The sequence below is a fragment of the Callorhinus ursinus genome, unplaced genomic scaffold (genome assembly GCF_003265705.2).
Source record: "Callorhinus ursinus isolate GAN/ISIS: 27379988/994484 unplaced genomic scaffold, GSC_fseal_2.0 scaffold15, whole genome shotgun sequence".
NCBI lineage: Eukaryota > Metazoa > Chordata > Mammalia > Carnivora > Otariidae > Callorhinus > Callorhinus ursinus.
Window position 1 is genome coordinate 38,701,782 of NW_027397077.1, and position 20,443 is coordinate 38,722,224.

Consider the following 20,443-nt stretch of genomic DNA (forward strand, 5'->3'; position numbering starts at 1 on the left):
CTCTGGAAAACAGTATGGAGGTTCCTCAAACAGTTGAAATTAGAGCTACCGTTCGATCCAGCAATTGCACTACTGGGTATTTACCCCAAAGATACAAATGTAGGGACCCGAAGGGGTACGTGCACCCCAATGTTTATAGCAGCAATGTCCACAATAGCCAAACTGTGGAAAGAGCCAAGATGCCCATCAACAGATGAATGGATAAAGAAGAGGTGGTATATATACACAATGGAATATTATGCAGCCATCAAAAGGAATGAGATCTTGCCATTTGCAACGACGTGGATGGAACTGGAGGGTGTTATGCTGAGTGAAATAAGTCAATGAGAGAAAGACATGTATCACATGACCTCACTGATATGAGGAATTCTTAATCTCAGGAAACAAACTGAGTGTTACTGGAGTGGTTGGGGGTGGGAAGGATGGGGTGGCTGGATGATAGACATTGGGGAGGGTATGGGCTACGGTGAGCGCTGTGAATTGTGCAAGACTGTTGAATCACAGATCTGTACTTCTGAAACAAATAATGCAACATATTTTAAGAAAAAAAGAAAAAGAAGAAGATAACAGGAGAGGAAGAAAAGGGGAGTATGTCAGAGGGGGAGACGAACCATGAGAGATGATGGACTCTGAAAAACAAACTGAGGGTTCTAGAGGGGAGGGGGGTAGGGGGATGGGTTAGCCTGGTGATGGGTATTGAGGAGGGCATGTTCTGCATGGAGCACTGGATGTTATGAACAAACAATGAATCATGGAACACTATATCAAAAACTAATGATGTAATATATGGTGATTAACATAACAATAAAAAAATTTAAAAAAAAATTTGTATGGAACCAGAAGAGACCCCGAATAGCCAGAGGAATCTTGAAAAAGAAAAGCAAAGCTGGCGGCATCACAATTCCGGACTTCCAGCTCTATTACAAAGCTGTCATCATCAAGACAGTATGGTACTGGCACAAAAACAGACGCATAGATCAATGGAACAGAATAGAGAGCCCAGAAATGGACTCTCAACTCTACGGTCACCTCATCTTTGACAAAGCAGGAAAGAATGTCCAATGGAAAAAAGACAGTCTCTTCCACAAATGGTGTTGGGAAAATTGGACAGCCACATGCAGAAGAATGAAACGGGACCATTTCCTTACACCACACACAAAAATAGACTCCAAATGGTTGAAAGACCTAAACGTGAGACAGAAGTCCATGAAAATTCTAAAGGAGAACACAGGTAGCACCCTCTTCGACCTCAGCCGCAGCAACTTCTTCCTAGAAACATCACCAAAGGCAAGGAAAGCTAGGGCAAAAATGAACTATTGGGATTTCATCAAGATAAAAAGCTTTTGCACAGCAAAAGAAACAGTCCACAAAACCAAAAGACAGCCGACAGAATGGGAGAAGATATTTGCAAATGACATATCAGATAAAGGGCTAGTATCCAAAATCTATAAAGAACTTATCCAACTCAACACCCAAAGAACAAATGATCCAATCAAGAAATGGGAGGAAGACATGAACAGACATTTTTCCAAAGAAGACATCCAAATGGCCAACAGACACATGAAAAAGTGCTCAACATCGCTCGGCATCCGGGAAATCCAAATCAAAACCTCCATGAGATACCACCTCACACCCGTCAGAATGGTTAAAATTAACAAGTCAGGAAACGACAGATGTTGGCGGGGATGTGGAGAAAGGGGAACCCTCCTACACTGTTGGTGGCAATGCAAGCTGGTGCAACCACTCTGGAAAAGAGTATGGAGGTTCCTCAAACAGTTGAAAATAGAGCTACCATACGATCCAGCAATTGCACTACTGGGTATTTACCACAAAGATACAAATGTAGGGATCCGAAGGGGTACGTGCACCCCAGTGTTTATAGCAGCAATGTCCACAATAGCCAAACTGTGGAAAGAGCCAAGATGTCCATCGACAGATGAGTGGATAAAGAAGAAGTGGTATATATACACAATGCAATATTATGCAGCCATCAAAATGAATGAGATCTTGCCATTTGCAACGATGTGGTTGGAAATGGAGGGTGTTATGCTGAGTGAAATAAGTCAATCAGAGAAAGACATGTATCATATGACCTCACTGATATGAGGAATTCTTAATCTCAGGAAAGAAACTGAGTGTTGCTGGAGTGGTGGGGGGTGGGAGGGATGGGGTGGCTGGGTGATAGACATTGGGGAGGGTATGTGCTATGGTGAGCGCTGTGAATTGTGCAAGACTGTTGAATCACAGATCTGTACTTCTGAAACAAATAATGCTAAAATATGTTAAAAAAATATGTTAAAAAAAAGAAAAAAGAAGAAGATAGCAGGAGGGGAAGAATGAAGGGGAGTAAGTCAGAGGGGGAGACATACCATGAGAGACGATGGACTCTGAAAAACAAACTGAGGGTTCTAGAGGGGAGGAGGGATGGGTTAGCCGGGTGATGGGTATTAAAGAGGGCACATTCTGCGTGGAGCATTGGGGTTATGCACAAACAATGAATCATGGAACACTACATCAAAAACTAATGATGTAATGTATGGTGATTAACATAACAATAAAAAATTCTTAAATATAACAGGATTATGGAATTTTAGGGTTGGAAAAGATCACCATAAGGGTACTAACCTTCCAACATACCTCAGTAAGTAAATAAATAAATAATAAATAAAGGTGACTTACCTCTAATACGCTAAGAGTCTACTAAAAGCATTTGGTTGTGATGGGTACCCTTCTCCCTTTGAATTCTTTTCCTAATTTCTATGGTGCTAATTACCTCAATCGACTGAGTATCTCTTTTGACTATTTAGGTTCTGTAATCACTAAATAACACTGGAATTAACCAGTGGATCACTATACTTCATGTCAGTCTTCTGCCAGGTTACCACCAACCAGTATTATGACATTCTTTTTAAGTTTCCAACTAGGTGATGAAATTATATTTGAAGTGAGTCAGAGACCTTATTCATACTCAGATACTATATTTCAAAAACCTAAGACAGGGGTGCCTGGGTGGCTCAGTCTTTAAGTGTCTGCCTCCGGCTCAGGTCATGATCCCAGGGTCCTGGGATCAAGCCCCGCATCAGGCTCCCTGCTTTGTGGGGAGGCTGCTTTTCCTTCTCCTACTCCCCCTGCTTATGTTCCCTCTCTAGCTATGTCTCTCTCTGTCAAATAAATAAATAAAATCTTAAAACAAACAAATACCTAAGACAACACTGATGGCAAAATGAGCCATTATTTTATGTCACTCAGAAAAAATCGAGGTCAAGTCAACTATGATGTAAGACTTCCTGGGGCATCTGGGTGGCTCAGTTGGTTAAGTGACTGCCTCTTGGTTTCAGCTCAGATCATGATCTCATGGGTCATGAGATAGAGCCCCACATCAGTCTCTGCGCTCAGCAGGGAGTCTGCTTTAAGAGTCTCTTCCTCTGCCCCTCTCCCACACTCTCTCTCAATAAACAAATAAATCTTTTTAAAAAAGACTTCCTTTTCACTTAGAATTTTAAATTTACATATCTAGAGAGTTCTATAATTGTATGTAAACATACGTTTTTATTTTATACCATTGTGCATATATAAAAAAAAGAACTGACATAAACTGGTTAAAGTATTCCCAAAATGTCTTCAGATTTGGAGCCTGACTCCTCTTCATCACATTCTGACTATCTATGAAGTCTGAGTTTTCCCTCACAAAGTTACCGTCTGTACTACCAACAGCACCAGAGATACAGCATTTCTCAAAAATACTTGACTACTGTCTCCAGGAATTTCATCTAAGCTACTGACATCCACTCTGCAAATTCATTTCCTAAATTTGTCTCTTTCCTCAATCACATCACATGTGACTAGAAGCAGCTTCTTTTCAAAGACATCAAGAAGGGTCTGACAAATTGATGTGGGACACACTGACCTTCTGCAACATGTGAATCAGTCATGTTGTTATTACTTTGAAATTTCTTCTATTTATTAGAAGGGACTTAACCATTTATCCTTCATTCAGTTGGTCAGGTAACAGAAAATCCTTTGCACATAGTTCATTAACAAAATTATAACAAGTCTTCAGACTTGTGGGTATCTTTCTTTCCTACGTCCTGTAAATCACTTGACTCTTTTTCAAGAATGGAATTGCAGCATTCATTCAATGATGAATATTAACTTGCTAACATCAAACTTACACTGTGCTGCACTTTCTTCATACATTTTTCTTTTTTTCTCTCATTACTTTGTGGAACGTATTTTAAATGACAAACCAATGTAATGCTAACAATGCATGTAACTCAAGTGAAATGACAGTCTGAAGAGCCATGATGCTCACAAACTGGTAAATACATCACAACCTCAACTTGGTGGGTAGCAACTGTAAGACACCATTGATTATAATACACATCACAATTTCAGACATTAAAATGTAAACAGAAAATGTTATGTCTTACAATCAATAAATCATTCACTAAGTGAAGGTCTAGTAGTAGCAGACTAGTGGTAAACCCTTGGCAGGAAATTTTTCTGAAAATGAGTGACAGACTCAATTCTTAAGGACTTTGATAGATAATTATAGTAATGACAAAGATACTCAAATAACTAAATACAAGAAAGGATTTAATTTAGATAAATTGCTATGGAATTCAGATACACTGTTACAGGAATTCATAGAAGCAGAAAATACTTCCTGCTTAGTGGGAAGAATGAGAGAAAAAGAGACTAGCGGAAGGGCTGAAAGGGGCCATCCAAGAACAAACCCAAGGGATGACTGGCAAAGCAATGTCTTAGAGGAGGTAGATGAATTTATCTTAAGAAATAATACGTCTCCTTTACAGCAGCATTATTTTCAATAGCCAAGATATGGAAGCAGCCCAAGTGTCCATCAATTGATGAAAGGATAAAGAAGGTGTGGGGATGGGTTAGCCTGGTGATGGGTATTGAGGAGGGCACGTTCTGCGTGGAGCACTGGGTGTTATGCACAAACAATGAATCATGGAACACCACATCAAAAACTAATGACGTACTGTATGGTGATTAACATAACAATAAATAAAAAGAAGGTGAGTGTGTGTGTGTGTGTGTGTGTGTGTGTGTGTGTGTGTGATGGAATATTATTCAGCCATAAAGAAGAATGAAATCTTGCCACTTGCAACAATCTGCAGTTTAATGCTAAGTGAAATAACTCAGAAAAAGACAAATGCCATATGATTTCACTCCTATATGGAACTGAAGAAACAAAACAAATGAACAAAGGAAAAAAAGAGACAAACTGAGAAACAGACTCATAACTATAGAGAACAAACTGATGGTTACAAGAAGGGAGGCAGGCAGGGGGAGGAATGAAACAGATGCAGAGGGTTAACAGTACACTTAGCATGATGAGCACTAAGCAATGTATAGAATTGTATACTATACTGTACATCTGAAACTAATAAAACACCCTATGTTAACTATACTGGAATTAAAATTAAAAACGTAATAAAAAATTTTTTTCAAAGAAATGTCTTTTTCTCACTGCCAGGAAAAATGTTTTAGAAATGTCTTAAGAAATACATCTTTCTCTTATGATAAACAGGAAAGGAGAGATCAGAAATTACAAAAAACCTTAGAAGGGAAAAGAAGAGCTGGAGGCAGGTCAGATTAGCTGGCCTTGGTGAACTGCAGACACGGCGTCCATCAACGGTGAGGAAACACAGGCAACTGGTGTGGAAGAGGTGCCATGGGAAATGCAACAAAGAGTAACTAAGAAGACTATGCCTCACCAGTCAGCGCCCAGCTCAGGCCAGATTAAATGAATTTTGAATGGAACTAATTAGCCCAGGCTCACAGCTTTCTCAAGCAAAGTTCAGAACAGAAATAGGGAGGGGAAAAAAAAAAAAGAAAAAAGATAACCTGTGGAATTTATTCTATGATATGGCTGAAGATTCAGAATGAAGGAGATGCGATATCCAGCCAGAGTCCCAATTTTTGCAGCATTACTGAAGGAAATGTAACTGATTTCAACTTTATAAAAGTAGAATAAACACAATTATCAAGATTCTCAAATCTATTACCTCCATTCATCTTTCCAACAGATCTGAAATATGATATTTTTATGTTTTTATGTTTATATGTCAAGACATCAAACTCACCCTACCAACCAGCCTCTCACCACCAAATACATAAATACACATCTGCTGCCATGTATTTCCTCCTACAATTTCTCCCATTCCCCCACTTCAAATTCAAACTCACCCTGGCATTCCCAGACATGCATTCTGGGACTATGGTTAAAAATGAACTCTTACTCCCCTGAACTCTGATTTTCCTCCATTTTTACCTTGCATTCCTCCATGACTTGTATTCAAAAATAAATACTGCCTACTGGACTTGCAGGAACAGCCTGATGTTGAGAAACCGGGCAGCAGTATCATGTCCTCAGACAAAACGGGACAACATGCAAGTCACTTACCCAACTTGAGATATGTTACTGACCTTGAAAACATTAGGGATGAGGTGAGAAGATTTTCCCCTCCTAATACCCGACCCTGAATAATTTGAAATAGTTTCCCAAGAATCCTAGGAAAGCAGAGGGTCTTTGGGTATACTCTTAAAATAAATTTAATTTGATGGGTTTCAGTTTAGACATAGTCTACCATTCTACAGCACTGTTAATTTTTAAATGAAGAAATATCAAAGATTAAATAATTTTTAAAACACATTCACATGCTGATGGTAGCATTTAAAATTGGTATAATTCACTCAGAAGGCAGCAACACCTACCACTGTCAAAACAGTGTTAAAAATAATTTATTAGGGGGTGCCCGGGTGGCTCAGTCGTTAAGCGTCTGCCTTTGGCTTGGGTCCTGATCCCAGCGTCCTGGGATCGAGCCCCTCATCAGGTTCCCTGCTCCGCGGGAAGCCTGCTTCTCCCTCTCCCACTCCCCCTGCTTGTGTTCCCTCTCTCGCTGTGTCTCTCTCTGTCAAATAAATGAATAAAATCTTAAAAAAAAACCAAACAATAATAATTTATTAGAAACAAAAGACTCTATATAGAGAGAGCTTTACCACAGTTTTAGGGGTGTAAATAGAACACTGGGAAAAATGTAGATGTCTAACAGAAACTGAAGAATCTGGTCATTTATGGTACAGAACTAGAGGAGAATGCTGCACCCACTGAAAAACAGCTATAAAGATGAGGTAGAAACAGGTACAAATGGTTTATGAGATAAAATGAAATGCCAGACCACAAATTTATATGCATATACATATATATGCATATATTGTATACATATATACAATGATTTAACTCTATGTCATCTTTTAAAAATACATCAACTTTCAAAAATCCTTTTTTTTTTTTAGATTTTGTCAGAGAGAGAGAGAGAGAAGGAGACAGAGCACAAGCAGGGAGAGCGGCAGGCAGAGGGAGAAGCAGGCTCCCTGCTGAGCAGAGAGTCAGATGCGGGACTCGATCCCAGAACCCTGGGATCATGACCTGAGCTGAAGGCAGACACTTAACCAACTGAGCCACCCAGGCATCCCTTAAAAATATCTTAAAAAATCATTTGGAAAAACCACTCTCCTCCAAATCTCTCATTTTTAAAGCTTCCCCATCCATTCTTACTTGTTCAGTTAAATTATTCTTTCTTGTTTTACTCTCCTATGCATTGTCTTTCTGGTCATTTCTATGTTCTAGTACAGCTGTCTTTATCTTCTTCACTCACTATCTTGACAAAAACACCACTGCTTATCATGCTCTCTTTTCCAACTCCAGGAAAAATATCCAGGGCCACTGTAATACTCTCCCACATGCTTCCCTGCTTGCTATCCACGTGCAAGTTACAAAGCAGAACAGGAGACTAAAGTGGAAGAACAATGAACTGCCCCAGGCCTCAAAGTTATTTTCTAATTATTTTTGCCTATCTACCTTAGCATGCGCAGGAAATAGAAATTTAAAATAATCAAGTAATATAGGTTTCTTACCTCTTGAATGAGTCTGAATCTGATGAAGAAAGAGCTTCTTCTTGAATATCAGTACAGCTGGAAGAATCATCTGGTCTATCAGACTCCATTCTCCCTGGGGATTCCAGTTTTGACTGAGAGAAGTGGTTTGTTACGGGGGAAGTATCTGAGACTTTCATTTTTTTATCTTCCTGTTCTAAAAAGGAAAAAGGAAAGAAAAAAACATTTAAGAGTACCATAAAATCTACGACCTCTCTATGTTTATTATTTCTACAACATTCAATGTTGTTATTTATACTTAGTAAAATGGAAGTTTATGTAACATTGATTCCAAAACTCTAGCAACAGAGAATAAGAATCAACACTACTATGTGCCATCTAATTATACTGTCCACCCCATGTATTTCCATTTTAATTAATTTAAAAACAAAATTTCCTGGGCGCCTGGGTGGCTCAGTTGGTTAAGCGTCTGCCTTCGGTTCAGGTCATGATCTGAGAGTCCTGGGATCTAACCTGTGTCATCAGGCTCTGTGCTCAGCAGGGAGTCTGCTTCTCCCTCTCCCTCTGCCTACCGCTCCCCCTGCTTGTGCTCTCGCTCACTCACTCTCTCAAATAAACAAATAAATCTTTAAAAAATAAAAACAAAATTTTCTTTTAAAACCAGGCATAGTGAACCGTGTAATTCTAATGAGGCTTCTATTTACAGTATTACTAAAGAATTCCTGCATATTTCACAGATCAGAGAAAACTGACAAACATATGAAGCATAACAAAAAAGGATTAAAAATTCAATTAACAAGAGAACCATGGGCTTGGGGCACCTGGGTGACTGTCAGTTGAGCATCTGACTCTTGATTTCAGCTCGGGTCATGATCTCATGGGTCCTGGGATCAAGCCCCGTGTTGGGCTCCATGCCCCTCCTCCCACTCTTGTGCTCGCTCTCTCTCTCTCAAATAAATACACAAATAAATTTAAAAAAATAAAAGAAAGAACTATGATATTTGTCACTGACTACTATGTGGTAGTGAATCCATCTGGATATTTCTCTTAGTCCACTAAATAGAATCTAATATTCAATATGAAAAAGGAAAACTAATCAGACATAACTAGTATATCTGTTTGATCTAATACATGTCATATTTCTATGTATCCCTTGTCGTATTCTGAATTTCTGAGGTTTCTTGCTGCAGATAAAATTAAGGGAAGTTGGAGGCATGCAGACAGTGTTTGCAAGAATGTGACATACAGGTATGACCAAAGATCTGCAAATACAAGTGCAGAAAATAATATCCATGAAGGATTCCTCAGTGCCCAGGACTCTCCCTCACGACCTGTTTCAGGACTCTGCTAGGATTTCAGGTGCACTGTCTTTAAGAGTCAGGAACTGGGTAAGTACTGAGCATGCACGCCACATGTGCTAAGAGTATAGAGCCCCCTTTCATGAGTTCCCTCACAGAGAAGGAGAGCTTTCACACATCACTCAGCCAGTGTGCGTGTATGGGCAAGTGACCTTCAACAAATGACACTAAAAAAACTGTCAAGGCTTTGTCATAAACAGAAATTTTATGGAAAAAGAATAAGACAGATTCTTCAAAAAGAAACCTTTCCAAGTCCATACAGTCAAGACTTTTCCAGAAATAAGAAGTTTTTGTTATACTAAAGAACAGCATACATCACAAAAGTGTAATTTCTATAAATAAGCTCTTGATGTTGTTGGGCTTTCAACAAGCCAAATCATTACCAAAACAAAACTGTACCCTCTAATGTTTATCTGGGAAAAGAAAAGAAGAAGCTAACCACAAAAACCATCCAGGAGCTCGAAGATCTCTTGTAAACAGACACCCCAGATCACATTAAGAAGACTCAATCACCCAGTAAACTCATGAACCTAGGCAATTCAACACTCTGCTGGACAGGAGAATGCAATCAAGCTGACAAACCAGGGAGCAGGAATTCAACTTAAAACCATCTTTTATTTTTGCACCTGACTTACATTCTTTTCTTACTTCTTCCCTTCTTATATAAGCCTCTCCAAGATAAACTCCCTCTTGGGGATTAGTATCATTCAACAATTTGTGGGCATTAAAAGTCAGTTATCTTTCATATCTGTCCACAGATGTCAGAAAAGTACATCAAACAGAGCTTGCAACTCTGAGGCTGTGACATCAAGCCTCCCTGAAGACATGTGACAAAAACAGTTGAAGGATTTACTTGAGAGAACATGTATCTTATTCACTTATATTGGCACTTCAATGAGCAAGTTTATTCCAAAGAACAAAAATTACACTGGTTGTATGATGCTATACAGAGCTCAACTTCCCAATCAGTTGTGCTAGTCTGTCTGTCGTCCTTGCTCTCACACTCTCCACCTCTCTCAGACACGTGCATTCATGCACAACAACCTACCAGCAGCAATCATCTCTGAACCCCACGGAGAGCAGTGTTTATGGGCATATACACATATAATGCACAGTCCTGAGTATAAGCAATTAATCATTTTCAAGAGACATTCAACCAATAAGCAAAAATGTTCTCCCAATCTGAGATATTAAGCCAGATTTTTTTTTGGTCAGGAACTAAACTACTTTCTAAGAAAATCCTTTAACAACTTCACGAACACATTCAAGTTGTTCACAAAGAGCATGAGTTATATATTCAGGTAGCAACCTACTAAATGATACCAGGAGAATTTAGGAAAAAAAAAAAAAAAGAATGCACCAGCATGTAAAACAGTAAGACTTAGGAATAAATCTAACCAAGGAGGTGAAAAACTGAAGTGCCGAAAACTACAAAACATTGTTAAAGAAATTAAAGAAACCATAAATACATCCTGTGTTCATAAACTGGAATACAATACTCTTAAGATATCAAAAGTACCCAAAGCAATCTACAGCTTTAATTCAATCCGAAAGGTACTTTGTGCAGAAATAGAAAAATTCATCCTAAAATTCACATGGAATCTCAAGGGACCCAACTAGTCAAAACAACCTTGAAAAGGAAGAATAAAGTTGGAAGACTCATATCTCCTAACTTTGAAATGTATTAACAAAGCTACAGTAACTAAAACAGTACAGTACTGACATGAGAAGAGACACAGAAACCAGAGAGTAGAACAGAAGAGAACAGAAATAAACCCTCACATATATAGTCAATTGATTTTCAACAATATCAAGAGCATTCCATGCAGAAAGAATAGTCTTTTTAACAATTGGTGCTTTACACATAAAAGAATGAAGTCGAGGGCGCCTGGGTGGCTCAGTTGGTTAAGCGACTGCCTTCGGCTCAGGTCATGATCCTGGAGTCCCAGGATCGAGTCCCACATCGGGTTCCCTGCTCAGCAGGGAGTCTGCTTCTCCCTCCGACCCTCTTCCCTCTCGTGCTGTCTATCTCTCATTCTCTCTCTCACAAATAAATAAATAAATAAAATCTTTAAAAAAAAAAGAATGAAGTCGGACCCTTATCTTATCCCATACACAAATATTAACTCAAAAAGGATCATGGACCTAAATGTTAAAAACTAAAACAAAAAACTCTTAGGAGAAAACGAAGAGGAAAATCTTCATGAACGATTTGGCAACAATTTCACGGATGTAACACCAAGAGCACAGGCAACAAAAGAAAAAATGGATATATCAGACTTCATCAAAATTAAGCACTTTTGTGCATCAAAAGAAACTATGAAGAAAGCAAAGAGGCAACCAAGAAAATATTTACAAATATTTGCAAATCATATACATGGAAAAGGATTAATATGCAGAATATATAAAGAATTCCTTAAAAAAACAAGAAAACCAACTGAAAAATGAGCAAAGAGCATGAACAGACTTTTCTCCAAAGAAAAGCACATAGCCAATAAGTATATGAAAAGATGCTCAACATTATTAGTCATTAGGAAAATGCAAATCAAAACCATGAGATACTCACTTCATACCTACCTTGATGGCTATGGTAAAAAAAAAAAAAAAAAAAGGAACAGGTGTTGGCAAGGATACAGAGACACTGGAATCGTTAATTACTGCTGGCAGGAATATAAAATGGTACAGCTGCTTTGGAAAGAGTTTTGTGGTTTTTCATAAGGTAAACATAGATTACCATAAGAATGAGAAACTCCACCCTCAGGTATACACCCAAAAGAATGGAAAGCAGAGACTTGAACAGATATTTGAACACTTCACACACCATTATTCACAATAGCCAAAAGGTGAAAATAACCCATTACAGATGAACAGATAAAATGTGGCATGTACACACAATGGAATATTATTCGGTCATAAAAAGCAATGAAATTTTGATACATGCTACAAAAGGACCTTGAAAATATTATGCTTAGTGAAAGATGTTAACACAGAAGTTTCCACTTATATGAGGTACCTAGTATAAGCAAATTCTCACAGAAAGTAGAACAGAGATTACCAGGGTCTGACTGGGAAAGGGCTAGAGAGTTATTATTTTTAATGGGTACAGAGTTTATGTTGGATGATGAAAAAGTTTTGGATCTAGATGGTGGTGATTATTATAAAACATTCTGAATGTATTTAACGCCACTGAATTGTACATTTATGAATGGTTAAAATGATAAATATTATGTACAGTTTATCACAATAAAGAAAAAAATAAGGAATTTTCATGTGCACTTTCCTCCATTATTTTTTTTTTTAAAGATTTATTTATTTATTTATTCATGAGAGACAGAGGCAGAGGGAGAAGCAGGCTCCCAAGGAGCAGGGAGCCCGATGCGGGACTCGATCCCAGGACCCTGGGATCATGACCTGAGCCGAAGGCAGATGCTTAACCATCTGAGCCACCCAGACGCCCCACTTTCCTCCATTATGATTCTGTTTTGTTCACTGGCCCAAAGCCCTGGCAATAGAAATATAATATTAATCTCAAACTTAAAATGGATCCAAATTAAGGATGTGCTGTATATGGGCATACCAAGTTTATAAGCTTCAGACTTTTTAGCAGAACATTCCATCCAAAATTAGTACCAGTGGCCTAAAACAAAAATTATTCTAAGATAAAATTATTTGTAGGATATTTGAAGATGTACAGCAATAAATCCTATACCTAGAAAACACTCTCAGACTGAAACAACTAAGAAACTTCTAATTTACCATTAAGTCAAAGATTTTAGAAACTTGTCTTTAGGGCATTCCCCCAATCATTTTTCCCACTTCAGATACCTAATAAAAAGGTAAATTCCCATGGTTTTATATTCTTTTTATATTAAAAATAAATAGAAAATTCAGGGGCACCTGGGTGGTTAAGTGTCCCAACTCTTGGTTTTGGCTGAGGTCATGACCTCAGGGTCATGAGATCAAGCCCTGTGTTGGGCTCTGCTCTCAGCAGGGAGTCTGCTTGAGATTCTCTCTCCACCCTCTCCCTTTGCCCCTTTCCCTGCTCTCACACATACACATGCTCTAAGATAAAATAAATAAATCTTAAAATAAATAGTGAAATTCACCATATTTGTTTTTAGTTACTATAATTAGTCTCTTACCCACGCATACAGGTAATAGCTTTTCTGTAGATCCATCTTCTTCTTTTGTTACTTTTTTTTTTGACATTTCAACAGTTTTCTTGTATCCTTTTTTGGCCTGATCCACCAGAAGCCGAAATTCATTCTGATGTTTTTTACCTAAAATTCAAAAGATCTTTTCAGTAAAGCAAGAACTACAAGTTTTATTTTTGTTATGCTGACAAACTGAGTATCAAGAAGTATACAAACTTGCTCAAGAACAACATCTTTGGGGGCATCTGGGTGGCTCAGTTAAGTGTTGGTTAAGCATCTGCCTTCAGCTCAGGTTATGATCCCAGGGTCCTGGGATGGAGCCCCAAGTTGGGCTCCCTGCTCAGTGGGGCGTCTGCTTCTCCCTCCCCCTCTGGCCCTCCCCCCTCCTGCTCACTCACTCTCTCTCTCTCTCATAAATAAAATCTTTTTTTTTTTAAAGATTTATTTATTTATTTATTTATTTGACAGAGAGAGAGACAGCGAAGGAGGGAACACAAGCAGGGGGAGTGGGAGAGGGAGAAGCAAGTTCCCTGCTGAGCAGGGAGCCCGATGTGGGGCTCGATCCCAGGACCCTGGGACCATGACCTGAGCCAAAGGCAGACACCTAATGACTGAGCCACCCAGGTGCCCCAAAATCTTAAAAAAAAAAAAAAAAAAAGATAAAAGAACAACATCTTTGGGAATCACTTGCAATAAATTTACAAGCTGGCAAGCACAAAAATACAAAGGGCTAGGGGTCATGGAAGCCTCTCTTTTTTTTTTCTTTAAATTTTTTATTGTTATGTTAATCACCATACATCATTAGTTTTTGATGTAGTGTTCCATGATTCATTGTTTGTGCATAACACCCAGTGCTCCATTCAGTCCGTGCCCTCTTCAATACCCATCACCAGGCTAACCCATGCCACCACCCCCCTCCCCTCTAGAACCCTCAGTTTGTTCTGCAGAGTCCATCTTCCCCTCGTCTTTCATGGTTCGTCTCCCCCTCCAATTTCCCCCCCTTCATTCCTGCTATCTTTTTTTTTTTTTCTTAACATATATCGTATTATTTGTTTCAGAGGTACAGATCCGTGATTCAACAGTCTTGCACAATTCACAGCACTCACCATAGCACATACCCTCCCCAATGTCTATAACCCAGCCACCCCATCCCTCCCACCCCACCCTCACTCCAGCAATCCTCAGTTTGTTTCCTAAGATTAAGAATTCCTCATATCATCTCAGGAAACAAACTGAGGGTTGCTGGAGTGGTGGGGGGTGGGAGGGATGGGGTGGCTGGGTGATAGACATTGGGGAGGGTATGTGCTATGGTGAGCACTGTGAATTGTACAAGACTGATGAATCACGGATCTGTACTTCTGAAACAAATAATGCGATATATGTTAAGAAAAAAAAAGAAGAAGAAGATAGCAGGAGGGGAAGAATGAAGGGGGAGTAAGTCGGAGGGGGAGACAAACCATTAGAGACGATGGACTCTGAAAAACAAACTGGGGTAGGTTCTAGGGGGAGGGGGTGGGGGGATGGGTTAGCCTGGTGATGGGTATTAAAGAGGGCACATTCTGCGTGGAGCACTGGGTGTTATGCACAAACAATGAATCATGGAACACTACATCAAAAACTAATGATGTAATGTATATTGATTAACATAACAATAAAAAATTATTAAAAAAAAAATTCCTCATATCAGTGAGGTCATATGATACCTTTCTTGGATTGACTTATTTCACTCAGCATAACACCCTCCAGTTCCATCCACATCATTGCAAATGGCAAGATCTCATTCCTTTTGATGGCTGCATAACATTCCATTGTGTATATATACCACCTCTTCTTTATCCATTCATCCGTCAGTGGACATCTTGGCTCTTTCCACAGTTTGGCTATTGTGGACATTGCTGCTATAAACATCGGAGTGCATGTACCCCTTTGGATCCCTACATTTGTATCTTTGGGGTAAATACCCAGTAGTGCAATTGCTAGATCGTATGGTAGCTCTATTTTCAACTGTTTGAGGAACCTCCATACTGTTCTCCAGAGTGGTTGCACCAGCTTGCATTCCCACCAACAGTGTAGGAGGGTTCCCCTTTCTCTGCATCCCCGCCAACATCTGTCGTTTCCTGACTTGTTAATTTTAGCCATTCTGACTGGTGTGAGGTGGTATCTCATGGAGGTTTTGATTTGGATTTCCCTGATGTCGAGCCATGTTGAGCACTTTTTCATGTGTCTGTTGGTCATCTGGATGTCTTCTTTGGAAAAATGTCTGTTCATGTCTCCTGCTCATTTCTTGATTGGATCATTTGTTCTTTGGGTGTTGAGTTGGATAAGTTCTTTATAGATTTTGGATACTAGCCCTTTATCTGATATGTCATTTGCAAATATCTTCTCCCATTCTGTCGGTAGTCTTTTGGTTTTGTGGACTGTTTCTTTTGCTGTGCAAAAGCTTTTTATCTTGATGAAATCCCAATAGTTCATTTTTGCCCTTGCTTCCCGTGCCTTTGGCGATGTTTCTAGGAAGAAGTGGCTGCGGCTGAGGTCAAAGAGGTTGCTGCCTGTGTTCTCCTTTAGGATTTTGATGGACTCCTGTCTCACACTGAGGTCTTTCAACCATTTGGAGTCTATTTTTGTGTGTGGTGTAAGGAAATGGTCCAGTTTCATTCTTCTGCATGTGAAACCTCTCCTTCTTATCTTCTCCTTTCCTCAGATACAAACATGGAAACAGGATATTCCTAGTTCGCTACTGTAGGTTTTTTCCCCCAGGCCCCATACTCTGAAGGCTTTTGAGAGAGCATGAAAGATACCACTTTCTTATATATATCCAAAAGACACCATTCTAACTCCCAAGAAAAGAGTACTAACATGAAGAACACTAACTGAATATAAAAGCAGAAGCCTCCAGGAAAGTTGGATTATAAAAACAAAAGATACCCATTTCGATTCCCTTGCATTTCTTGCCTGTTTCCCATCAAGATCCCTTTAACATCCACTACCCACCCCCAATCCACCTTATCTCAGGATATATCGTAATTACACCAATCTTAATAACACCTGCTACTTTAACACATCTGAAGATAATGTAAGCCTGATCTCGAGGTCACCATTATTAATGTACATTAATCTACTCAATAAAGAACAGCCAGGCATTGTTAGAGCACAGCCTTTAGGACATCTATTTGTGATCCTGAACTGTATAGTTCAGATAGCTGAGGATGCACTTGACTTATCCAGCACCCTCAAACACTTAAGTCATGGTTCAAAATGATGTCATAAATCCTGTAAAAATGTATTTTAGAAAGAATCATACTGCAAATAGTTCAAGTTTTGAGACCGCTTTCATACAGTAACCAACACTTTCCCTGTGGCACAACACTAAGAATCAATGAGTGTAGGAAAAAAGTTGTGCTTTTATTGAAAACTATGCCTTTTCTAGAGCTACCCTTCCAGCATTCTATTCACTGCCTTTGAGCTTTGTCACAGCTCTGTAAATTGTAGATAACTGATGGCAACGGAAAACAATTCTTGTCTACAGACATGCAAAATCCTGTGGGGTGAAGGCTCAATTGACCCCCTCCCCCCGACTGGCAGAAGGCAGTTTTGCCTACATGTGCACAGATTTCAATATTTCTGATCTATAAATATGACTGTTCTTTGGACATTAGGGAGGAACTGCTCCTAATCCCAATATATTTATGTGCATGGTACATGTAAAACTCCCAGTGAAACTTGTATGTTGGCTTGGAAAGTATCTGGTAAATTTTAATAAGAGACTGGTTAAAATTCCAGCAAGAAATGTGGGCTGGCCATAAAGATTACTGGGAAAAGTTAGCTCTTCAGAAATAAATGAGATCCTATCTAGGAAATAAGCTAGGTGTTTTCTTTCAGGTCCTATTTAACTCTGTGCATTTGAGGATAATTATTTTATACTTCCCTCAGCTCCCCAGAGTCAGTGGGCGACTACCACCACCATCACTATGTGGTTTCTGTTAGGCAAGGGTTATCACAGCACTATGGGGTCTACGAAATTTGGTCAGACATGGTCTAGGTCTTCTCCCAGTGAGGCCACTGTGTACAAGGGAATTATGGGTGTAAGAATTACTTAAAAAACTTGCTCAAGTAATCTCATTAAGAGTTAAGGAGGCTTAATGACTTTCTCTTCTAAAGTAATAAAATCCCAGGTTTAAAAGAGATTTTCTTTATTTAATCTGATTACCCCTACAGCTAGGCTGGAAACCAAAAAGTAAATGGCAGCCACTGCTCTGGCTTTGGCCCAAGAAGTCCAATAACCTCTGCTCAAAAGATGAACAATGCCAAGAGATTATGACTAATAAAATTGTTCCCATTCATCTCTTCACCTCATTTTAGGAGCTGTGCCATCTGGCAAGGAGTACTTTAGAGTTTAAAATCTCAGTTCTGCTAATTAGATGCCCTGAATTTACCTCTTAAAAATATTAAGTGGCTGAGATCATTGTGGGAGCTGATGAATAAGCCCCACATTCAGCCAACTCATATTTTCAAGATTTTTAATACCTGAATCGTATCACCCTTTCTGCCTCTCCAAGTTAAGCCCTTCACTCTTTCACCACCCCTTAGCTACTTTTTTAGACCAGCTTTTACAGCCAAAGCACCTCTGGATCTGCCCGTGAACTCTGAGGTACACAAGACCAAAGCCAGGCTCTCACAAGAATGGGACAGACTCACCCTCCAAAACGATGACACTGAGATACTCATCTACTTTAAGTCACAGAACAAGTTTGGAGTCAGTGTCTCTCAAAGTAAAATCTCATGCATTTTTTTCACCAACCATCTAGGACCCTCAAACATCTAACCCTGGATGGAGAAGAGAGTAACAGTAATGGCTAACATTCAGTAAGGGCTTATTCATTTAGCCCTGAACTGACCAGTCTCACTTTAAATCCATGACATAAGCCTAAAATGGACACTCAACACTGCTGTACAACTTTTTCACCTTTCTCTAGCAAACTCTGCTTTACTACAAAATGACCATTTCACACTTTTCACACCTGCAACACTCCCTTCTCAGCCAGCCTCACACTACTTGGAAAGCACAGAAACATTCTAACAGGAGCTCTGTCATCTTCCAACTACCATTACTTCATCAGCGCACATATGCTCTATCTTCTTTGTATGGAATAAGAAATGACGGTCCTTGCAGTAATTAAAGGCCAAACTCTGGCCATCTTGGAGCCTGTGGAGGCCTGCTGGACACAGGACTCCTAACACGACAAATAGGTCTGGGAGGCTGTGGCCCAAGACCATTTTTGCTAGCTATCAGCCAGGTCTCCAGAACCAGAGGGAGCACACAGTTCTTAAAATTGAAGGTGTTTATGCTCAAGATGAATCTGAATTCTACCTAGGCAAGAGATGTGCTTATGTGTACAAAGCAAAGAACACCACAGTGACTCCTGGTGGCAAACCAAACAAAACCAGAGGAATCTGAGGAAAAGTAACTTGTGCTCACGGAAACAATGGCATGGTTCATGCCAAATTCCAAAGCAACCTTCCTGCTAAAGCCACTGGCCACAGAATCCGTGTAATGTTGTACCCCTCAAGGATTTAAACTTACTGGAAAATAAATAAATAAAGGTATAGATCTATTCTCTTGGGGGGAAAAATAAGGCCAAGCCCTAACTTCTGCTCTGGATTCCATCACTAAGGACTTCTCAAAGATACAGCACCTGTGATTACCCTCTCCCTGTCTTACATCATCAATTTCCCTTTCCCACTGGCATACAAATACACCTGGGACTGTTCTGCTGGAAGTGAGAGTGTAGGTTATGAAAACAATTAGGTATAGCCCAGCATTTTTTCTTAATTAAATAGTAAAGAGTAGAACGGAAAGGACCAGAGTACATTAAAAATGGCAAGAGTAAGCAACCAAGATGTCCTAGTTGAATGGATAAGCTATAGTACATGTAGACAAGGGAATATTATTCAGCACTAAAAAGAAAAGCACCATCAAGCCATGAAAAGACATGGAGGAACTTTAAATGCATATTGCCAAGTGACAGAAGACAATCTGAAAAGACTACATATCATGTGATGCCAACTATATGACATTCTGGAAAAGGCAAAATTATGCAGATAATAAAAAGATCAGTGGTTGCCAGTTTTGTAGCAGGTGGGGTATGAATAGATGAAGCACAAAAGATTCTCAGGGCAGTGGAAATACTCTGCAGGATACCGCAGTGATGCATGTCATTGTATCTCTGTCCAACACCAGAAATGAACCCTAAAGTAAAGTATGGACTTCAGGTGACTATGATGTGTCAATGTAGGTTCACCAACTATAACAAATGTACCCTCTGGTGGGGGGTGTTGATAATGGGAGAGGTTATGCATGTGTTGGGGCAGGGAACATATGGGAACTTTCTGTAACATTTCCCTGCTTTAAAAACAAAGTCTTACTTAAAAAGAGAGAGAGAGAGAGAGAAACAGAGAGTAGGATGCAGTATGGATGGTTTGGATCAGCATAACCAACTGGCTTTGGAACATAATTATCCCACTACTTATATTTTTTTCAAAGTCAATGAAGTTTTGAGAGAAAAATGATACAAAATAATTTTTCTAATGTTGGGGCCATTTAAGGTTGGGGAGGGGGAATGCAAACATCATTTGAAAACATCTGAATACAACCTTTTAAGAAAATGAGAAGGGTAAATATTGCTTTGTGAAACTTCTATTTCACAAGGTAAAATGAGAACTATAGATACAGCACTTCTGCTACATACCCAAAGTACCCTGAAGAAACACTTGTGTAATTATTTCAGTTGTGAGCTAAATTAGCCACTTTTTAAATGAACATTGTTTTTATTTGAAAGAACAGTAGACAAACCATGATTATTCAGACTTGGATAATACATTTTCTCAAAAATGAATGAGGGAAGTTGTCATTTCAAGAAAAACAAGTAACAGTATTTGCTGCCAAATATAAAAGAATATCTTTCAAGTGAAAATCAGAATTTTGGGTAACTGGTATCCACCATTATGATC

The 20,443-nt window shown here is 39.2% G+C and overlaps 1 protein-coding gene across 1 annotated transcript in view; it reads right to left on the reverse strand.

Annotated features, from left to right (window-relative positions):
• The window catches only part of RAD18 (RAD18 E3 ubiquitin protein ligase), a 113,363-nt gene that overhangs the window by 36,203 nt on the left and 56,717 nt on the right, over nt 1-20,443 (reverse strand). The window contains exons 10-11 of the mRNA XM_025885248.2: nt 13,424-13,561; nt 7,945-8,119 (exon numbers count right to left, since the gene is read on the reverse strand). Of these exons, the coding sequence (XP_025741033.1) occupies nt 7,945-8,119; nt 13,424-13,561 (313 nt within the window). The remainder of the gene's footprint in view (nt 1-7,944; nt 8,120-13,423; nt 13,562-20,443) is intronic.